The sequence below is a fragment of the Phyllopteryx taeniolatus genome, chromosome 6 (assembly GCF_024500385.1).
Source record: "Phyllopteryx taeniolatus isolate TA_2022b chromosome 6, UOR_Ptae_1.2, whole genome shotgun sequence".
Taxonomy (NCBI): Eukaryota; Metazoa; Chordata; class Actinopteri; order Syngnathiformes; family Syngnathidae; genus Phyllopteryx; species Phyllopteryx taeniolatus.
This window is the reverse complement of record NC_084507.1, coordinates 8096841-8105933: the sequence shown is the minus strand read 5'-3', so window position 1 is coordinate 8105933 and position 9093 is coordinate 8096841. Positions and strand designations below refer to the sequence as shown.

The 9093-nt window shown below is 39.9% G+C and overlaps 1 protein-coding gene across 1 annotated transcript; it reads left to right on the top strand.

The window, feature by feature from the left end:
• The first annotated feature begins 2214 nt into the window (after positions 1-2214).
• On the top strand, positions 2215-9022 carry zgc:101716 (uncharacterized protein LOC492784 homolog). The gene is made up of 8 exons (XM_061776968.1): positions 2215-2445; positions 2688-2789; positions 3013-3156; positions 4657-4707; positions 4800-4977; positions 7791-7881; positions 7942-8074; positions 8604-9022. The coding sequence occupies exons 1-8, from the start codon at positions 2341-2343 to the stop codon at positions 8772-8774; spliced, it is 975 nt and encodes a 324-aa protein (XP_061632952.1). The 5' UTR covers positions 2215-2340; the 3' UTR covers positions 8775-9022.
• The last annotated feature ends 71 nt before the right edge of the window (positions 9023-9093 follow it).

Below are 9093 nucleotides of genomic sequence, written 5' to 3'. Positions count from 1 at the left end.
ATACCCCAACAGAGAGCGAGCAGTATACCCATCAGCCAGAGGAGGGAGTATTTGCTATTATCATTTGTAATCATATTAATTGGGCATTTCTTGACATTTGAATCTATGTTGTCTATGTTTTTCCATGTTAAAAGTTAGTTGTCAAGTTATTGCAAATAAGTGCCACTTCCCCACTTGAAAGAGATTGATTCAGCGATGGAAGATTTAATCTGGGTTTTACTCACTGACCATGAAACATTTTCCTTTTGTCTCATTTTAATTTTGCATTGAATAGTTTCACTGTTTCTCAAGAAGTTTCATTCCTTACATTTGTCTCTAGCAATGAGGTGCTTGTAAAGCGCATTGGCATCTGCATTTTAATTATGTTTAGGATTTTGAGAAATATCTACAAAATACAAGAAAATGTGTGATTGTGAATAAGTAGTTACAAGAGAGATATTACACAAATTTGTAATTTCTATAACATCACATTCCTAGGTGTCCAAGTCCTAGGTGTCAAACTCAAGGCCCGAGGGCCAGATGCGGCCTGCCACATCATTTTATGTGGCCCGTGAAAGCAAATCATGCTCGTCAACTTCCGTGATTTTTGCTAAAATCTGGACCCAAATTCCAAATTGTCATAATAATAAACAATAATTTTGAGATATTACTTTTTTGCCTTTGCGTGATGTAAATCTATATGGGTCGAAATTTACCCGTAACACCATTGATGTTGCTTTAGTTATTAATATTAAAATGAAAAAATAAATAAAACATGTATTTAAGAGAAGTGTTCTATACCCCTCAGTAATAGTCAGGTAACACAACAACCTTTTATTTATTAATATGATTCTCTTGTTCATTTTACCTTTTTTAACATTTTTATTGAATTGTATTTTTTTTTTTTTAATGAAATCGAGGGGTATACAGTACTGAGAAAAAAGGCCCAGAGACCCACACCAAAAGTATTAAAATCAACATTTTCATGGATAAGGAAGCCAAGAGATGAGAAAAAAAATTGGATGATAGCTTATTGTTTATAGTGGGTCAAAACCAACCCGTTAACATAAGAGATGATAACAGAAAGCTAACAGCTAAAACTAAAGAGGAAGGTTAAGCTAATGCTTACTTTATTTCAAGATAGCTAGCTAAAACATGTTCTTTACACAAAACGATATTTCAAAAATATGTTGACATAACGTTACCTTTGTATTTTGACTTATTTTCCTCATCCGCTTTTCTTCTTTTGCGGAACTGTGCGCCCGAGGGCTTTGCTGTACTTTTCATGATGGAATTTTTTTTTAACGAAAATCACCTCTTCTGTTGTGACTGATCGCTCGTTCGCTGACTTGAGATGCGCCCCCACATCATGTGACGTGACTTGCCAAGTGACAAACATAGTTACTTTAGTTTATTTTGTAATTGTATTTGTTATTTTCAAGACAGAAACGTAAAGGGGGAGCCTGTGGGCGCCACAAATTATTTTATGATTTTATTGAAATATTTTTCCCGAGGAGGAGGGCGCTGGCAGTGTGCCCCTCCAGCAGATGCCCAGCGCCGGCCCTGGATGGATGGCTCATAATAATAATTAGCAACAATTATTTCGGGGATTTGATACCGTTCAAGTCATTTTGCGTTTTATAAAGACAAACTTTTATCAAATCTGCAAATAATGTAGCATTTGTAGGCACTGCCTTGAATTAAATTTTTTTTAAAGATAAAAACCCATGCTGCATGGAAATAATAAATCCAGTATACATAATGTGCCGATTGAAATTCGTCTTCGTCAGTGGCCCGCCATCCATTTAAAAAAAATAAAAATAAAAATAAAAGAAATTTGCCAGGTCCTGTATGTATCTACTAAAAAAAAAAAAAAAAAAAGTGGACGCGGGTACCGTGAGAAGTGTGGGTGTCGAATTTTTTTTTAGCCACGCCCAAAGAATCCGGAAAACTGAAATGATGAAATTAAGTTAAACACCATACCTTTTATAACAGTTGAGCCCTACACAGTTCTCAGTCTTTGAACGTTTTTCAGCAATTATCTTCAAACATGTATAATGTATTCAGAACCAGATCTCTGAACTTTACAGGCTTTTGAATAAATTAAAATAGAAGAATAGGATAAAATTTGTACAACCCTGACCTAGGTAAAATATTGTAAATTGGGAATTTTACGTGTGGTATTTGTTTTTTCTCTTTATCGGAACGTTGCTACCCGGAACCAATGTCACTGGGGGGTGTTGCCGTGCGGACTTACTTGAAAGACGGAATCCACGTTGATGCCGAGTATATGGAATCTAATGGCATACCTCTTGTAACTAGTGAAATGACAGCACAGTAGGCGCGTCTCAGTGACTCGCGATGGAGCTATTCGGAAGCAATTTTGATGACTCTGTATTTTCGGAGGCGAAAGACCGAGGCACCGTATCCGTGTCTTCCTATAACGCTAAATGCTGCGAGCCGGAGGTGAGCGCTCGGAGCGAGTGTACTCCGCTGGGTGTACCAGCTTGGAACTAGTATCATAATAATAATAATAATAAGCAAAACAGAAAACATGCTATAAAAATGATTTACTTCAAAGCCACTACCCTGCCAGTTTCATATTACATAAACCTAGCCTTATCTACGTGTGGTGTTTGGTCATTTTTCCGTGTATGGTAGAAAGATACATTGGAGTAAACGATTGCCCTATGTTGTATCCCTTGTAGTGGTTTTGTGAAAGTGCTGCTCTAGACACAGAAGATTCTTTGGAGAAGCAGAAAGTTTTCAAGTTTAGAGGTGACCTGGCTACGAGGCAGGGCAAATACCAGGTATTTATTCATTAAATCTAAAAACAATCTGCCCTTTTTACACATAGTAACACGATTAATAAATGTCATCAGACTTCCAGCTGTCATGTCAATCAAGCTCACTTGAGTTTCTTTTCATCTTCAACACAATTTCTCTCTTCATTTGTAATGCCAAACGTGTGTGTGTGTGTGTGTGTGTGTGTGTGTGTGTGTGTGTGTGTGTGCGCGCGTGTGTGTGTAATAGACAGCCCTGGATGCGTACAGCAGTTGCTTGGAGTGGATCGCTGACAACAACCTGTCAATCAAAAGAGATATTTTGGAAGGAATGGCTCGATGTTGCACCAGGCTGGGCCAGAGAGACCGAGCGATGGGCTTAGTGGATCTGCTGGTACACCTTCGGAATAACTCACGCTGCTCATATTTGCTTTGCACCTAGGAGACTTTCCAAACAGTAGGCTATAGCGTCCCCCCGCATATTTGCGATTCACCGCTTGCAAATTTGCCTATTTTCAGGGGAGAGCGTATCCACCATTATGCGCAGAAAATTTACCTACTTGTAGTTTTTATGCTCAGGCAAAGCCCAGTGTAATATAAAAGTATTGCTTTGGCACCATCTTTCGACATCTTGGTGTCGAGGAACTATGTTGAAGTGAGAGGAGGAACTTCATTTAGATCCATCGCCATCACCCTTTTCACCTACTGTGGCCATATTATTTGACAATTTTTTTTGTGGAACGTATGTACTTTTCGACATAACAGACGGCTATGGAACTCCATACCTTAGGCATTACTGCTATCTAGGGGTATTCCTTGCACAGATCACTTATCAATCCTGTACAGAAGTGATTCTCAAAGTGTGACTCGGGCTCCCTGTCGTGGGATGCGAAGAATCAATACTAAACGTTCAAACTGTGCATAGGTTACAGTGCTTTAAACCATCCATCCATTTTCCGTACCGCTTGATCCTCACAAGGGTCGCGGGCGTGCTGGAGCCTATCCCAGCCATCTTCAGGTGAGCGGCGGGGTACACCCTGAACTGGTCGCCAGCCAATCGCAGGGCACATATAAACAAACAACCATTCGCGCACACATTCACACCTAAGGGCAATTTAGAGTCCTCATTTAACCTACTATGCATGTCTTTGGGATGTGGGAGAAAACCGGATTACCCGGAGAAAACCCACGCAGGCACAGGGAGAACATGCAAACTCCACACAGGCGGGGCCGGGATTTGAACCCCGGTCCTCAGAACTGTGAGGCAGATGTGCTAACAGTTCATCCGGCGTGGTTTAAACCTTGTTTTCTAATCCAATACGGTATGTTTTTTCAGTAAAGTTGTATTTAACTTGAGTCCTGTACGTTTGCATGATCTTTTAGAACTTTGTTTTCAAACATTTGATAAAAAATCGCAAAATTATTATTTCAGTATTTTTTATTTTATTTTCCTATTTTCAAGAATTTGTTAATGTTCAAATTGTGCTGTTACTGTAGTTTACAATAATATTAACTATACGATTTAGGAATAAAATCTCTGCCTCTTTTCTGAACACTTAGGCTTGCCTACGAAGCAACAGCAGTTCAAGGTTGGTCATGATGGTGGTACTAAGATAGCGAAGTATTTTTTGAGCTGGTACTTGGTGTAAAAGGTTTGAGACCACCTGCTGTACAGTATTTTCTATAAATCGTATGCTTGCAGTTGCTTGCAAAAACACAAAAATGTGTTGCGTTTATAGCGTGTGGGACGGATAAAACAAAGTAATGTTTTAATATGGTCTCTCTTGTACTGCAGATTTTCACCCATTGATTCGTCTCGCACGTATCAGCCACGATAAACGGGGGGTTCACGATACCAAGAAAATGTGCATCAAATGTGTATCTTTTTTTCCAGAGCAAAGAAGCCTCAAACACTTGTCACCTGACCAGCCTGCTGCTGCTCAAGGTAAACCTTGAAGCCCCATCCGCACCTCCGCTAGCTCAATACGCTGCTTCGATTGCTGCATTGAAGGTTACATTGTTTACTTTGCCGCGAAGGTCACCGTTTATCAACATTTTGGAGTTGTCGGAGCCAGAATGTCGTCTCTGCAGGAACTGTGTAGCCTGCTGCCTTTTAACCCCTGGAATTGGTACAACTTGGGGAAGATGTGTCTGCAGCAACTGGAGCACCCCACAACCTTTCGTAATGTTCTCTTCGTTCCAAAGGGGATCCTCGGTCAGTCTCCGATGGAGTTCCTTTCCTACGATGGCGAACAATTATGTACAAGTAGTATATATATGCATCGTTTCTACTGCTGCTATAATAGTTTAAAAAAATTTTTTTTGGAATATATATATATTTTTTTCCAGTAAAGTCAACCCATGTTTGTCATGGGGGATACATTCAGGACCCACCTGTGATATAAAGAGAGCATACACAAAAAAAATATTTTAAGATAGTTTTACTCAACCACATGCTGTGAACATATTTGGACTTGTTGACATTTAAACTTTTCAGCATATTACTTTGTGACTGCTGTCACTCGCGTGCTGTCAAGAAAAAAGAGACTTGCTGGCTTGGGTGGTGGGCCTAATGGCCACCACAAGCCTATTTGAATGTCACGCCACTGGTTCAACCAGACCATAATAACAAAAGTCTTAATGCTAACGTGTCATGTGAAACGCCATAGATGGGCTAATGGAAATCAGCATAGGATGTCATGGTAATTATAAACGTTCAAACAATTACTCACACACACAGGGCAGCAACACATACAAACAGATTTATTGAGAACTAATCGATTATCAAATTAAAACTTTTGATAATCGTTTAGATACATTGTTAAAATCGTACAAATCTTTGGAATTTCATTCTTTCAACAGTAAGTATTCTCAAGTTTTTGTAGTCCTCCATAAAAGCAGACTTTTGTCAATCCATCCATCTTCCATACCGCTTATCCGCACTAGGGTCAGGGGCATGCTGGAGGCTATGGCAGCTGACTCTGGGCGAGAGGTGGGGTACACCCTGAACTGGTCGCCAGCCAATCAAAGGGCACATAAATAAATAAATAAACAACCATTCACACTCACATCTACAGGTAATTTAGAGTTTTCAATTAACCTACCATGCATGTTTTTGGAATGTGGGAGGAAACCGGAGTACCCAGAGAAAACCCACACGAGCGCAGGGAGAACAGGCAAACTCCACACAGTTGAGGCCGGATTTGAACCCGGGTCCTCAGAAATGTGAGACAAATGTGCTAACCAGTCGTCCACTGTGCTGCTGACTATATTTTGTGTTTAATCAAATGAAGACATTTGCAAATACAGTATCTACTTTGGAAAATAATGATAAACATTTGTGCCTATTTTCTGACATTTTATGGACCAAGCCATTAACTCAATCGTACGGAGCCCCCCTGGTGCCAAGGTATGAGAAAAATAAAATTCATTGATAATCTGTACCCTCAGTTTAGTAAACTGTACCCTCAGTTTAGTAATCCGTACCCTCAGTTTAGTAATCTGTACCCTCAGTTTAGTAATCTGTACCCTCAGTTTAGTAAACTGTACCCTCAGTTTAGTAATCCGTTCCCTCAGTTTAGTAATCCGTACCCTCAGTTTAGTAATCCGTACCCTCAATTTAGTAATCTGTACCCTCAGTTTAGTAATCTGTACCCTCAGTTTAGTAAACTGTACCCTCAATTTAGTAATCCGTACCCTCAGTTTAGCATATGTCTGGGGCTCCGTATACCTACATATATCTGTCAAGTGAAGTTAATTCTATTTGTATGTTATATTCTTACTCGTGTGAATTCTGTGTATAAATTGTCATGTCGTGATATATGCTACATCCCATTTTTTCAACTGAAAGGCAATATTGCTGTAGTTCGAGGGGGTTGATCATTATATAGCAGTACTAGCAGGACTGGCTACAATTAGCCTGCGTGTTTCCTAAACACAGTACTAAATTGAGGGTACGGATTACTAAACTGAGGGTACGGATTACTAAACTGAGGGTACAGTTTACTAAACTGAGGGTACAGATTACTAAACTGAGGGTACGGATTACTAAACTGAGGGTACAGTTTACTAAACTGAGGGAACAGATTATCAATTAATTTTATTTTTCTCATACCTTGGCACCAGGGGGGCTCCGTACAATCGTAATCAATTTGTGTATATTCTGGTATTTTAAATAATGTCCTGTTTTTGAATAAAGGGATAGAAATTAACAAATGTGTTATTTATCTAATTGATCAATTAATACAAAATATTTGATAGATTAATGAGTTACTAAAATAGTTGTTAGTTGCTGCCCGAGTAAAGAAATAAAGTATATATGGTCTCTCTATATCAGATTTTCTAGAATGTTTCCTGTGCAATAAATGGGGGCTCACTGTAAATATGTGTTTGAAAAACACTTGTAGTTCATACATATAAAACAATCAAATGGAAAAACAATAAGTATTGCCTGCATGTAGTGTGGGTGTTGAAAGCTTTTATCAGTTTGTTTTGTAACCGCGGAATGTCATATGTCGGTACCGTTGTAAACCCAGTTGAATGTCAAGTGCCGTGAAACTTTTAAAAGCCTTAACTTGGATTTACTAAAATGAGGGCCTTCATTATCACGGTGAGCGACTGGTTAGAGCGTCTGCCTCACAGTTCTGAGGACGGGTTCAATCCCTGTCCCCGCCTGTGTGGAGTTTGCATGTTCTCCCCGTGCCTGCGTGGGTTTTCTCCGGGCACTCCCGGTTTCCTCCCACATCCCAAAAACATGCATGGTAGGTTAATTTAAGTTTCTAAATTGCCCCTAGGTGTGAATGTGAGTGCAAATGGTTGTTTGTTTGTATGTGCCCTGCGATTGGCTGGCAACCAGTTCAGGGTGTACCCCGCCTCCTGCCCGATGATAGCTGGGATAGGTTCCAGCTCGCCCGCGACCCTAGTGAGGAGAAGCGGCTCAGAAAATGGATGGATGGAGTGCCTTCATTATCAATAAAAATTACACTTAATCCTTACATTTTGTAATTTGGTTTCTGACTCCTCTGACAGAGAAGAAAGGCAAAGACCCTGAAGAGCAACATGAGGAACTCTCTGAGGACAGACTCTGGCTGAAGGCCTGCACGTGTTTCATCAGGACGAGGTAGTCGCACACTTGACCACTGGTCATCGACAGCTCTTTTCATAGGCCCTCTGCTTTCAGACTTCTGCTCCGAATCCTGCAGCAGCAGCAGTCGTCGTTTGTGCTGCAACGCAACCAAAATGTCCTCCAAACAGCAGAGGAAGCAATAACGCATCTTAATCTCGACCAAGCGACTCTGCTCACCCTCACTGAGGTGAGTAACGCTGTGTTGGAAGAAATGATCACTGAATTTTAAGTGTTCAACCTGTGCGTGGTGTTACAGTGGTGTTTTTTTTTTTATACAACCAATACATTTCATGAGTACAGTTCATTTGTCAGACAGGTAAATTTCAAAACAAACTGCATTTTTGTGTAAAGGAACAGATTTAATGACATTTAAAATGAAATGTTAACATCTTTTCTTTTCTTTTTAGGAAAATGCAACATCAGTAGTTTGGCTTTTTAGGAAATGAAGGAGGCAGAAAACATTGTGTGAATTATTATGCTATAAAAAACCCCCACCAAGGATGGCATTGGGTTAGGCAGTTTGAATAACACTTAGTTGCGTTTTTACTGCAGTACTTTATTTCTTGTGCTGCACTGATTTTCACATTTACGTCATGCCTAGGTAGGCTCTGCATTTGATTGTCATCGTTTTTATGATAGACTAGTTTTGAACAGAAGTCAGATCTGCCTTGCAGGCCTTAGGTTTGACACCTGTGCACGTGTCTTTTTATTGCCAGGTCATGTCAGAGGACCTGAACCCAGAGAAGATGAGGGAGGAATATCAGGACGGCAAGAGTCTGTCTAGTGTTTGTGTGCAGAGCTTCGGGGAGCGCTGGTGGAATAAGATCTTACTGAGTGGGGTTCTGGATGCTGATGGACGTCGCGGGCCAAGCGACACCAAGTCGTGATGCTTCCGTGTTGTCCACTACAAAGTGTGGTGAACCAAACAAAAATAACTGGATGGAGAAGTTTGCCTTTTTTGCACTGTAATTTAATAGGCTGCCTAAATGTAATGTGTGCCTTCTTATAAAGTGTGTCACTGGATGAAATAATTCTCAGAGAACTGAGATTTTAAAGCATATTTTAAAATGTAGACATGTTATATACCCAAATGTTATGTATAAAGATGTTTTTAAAGGCACAATTTGGAGTTTTACCCATTGTTTTGTGCTTGTATAGTATGAGCAAAAACTATTCAACCCCTTTGCAAATGTTATCCACAGAAAT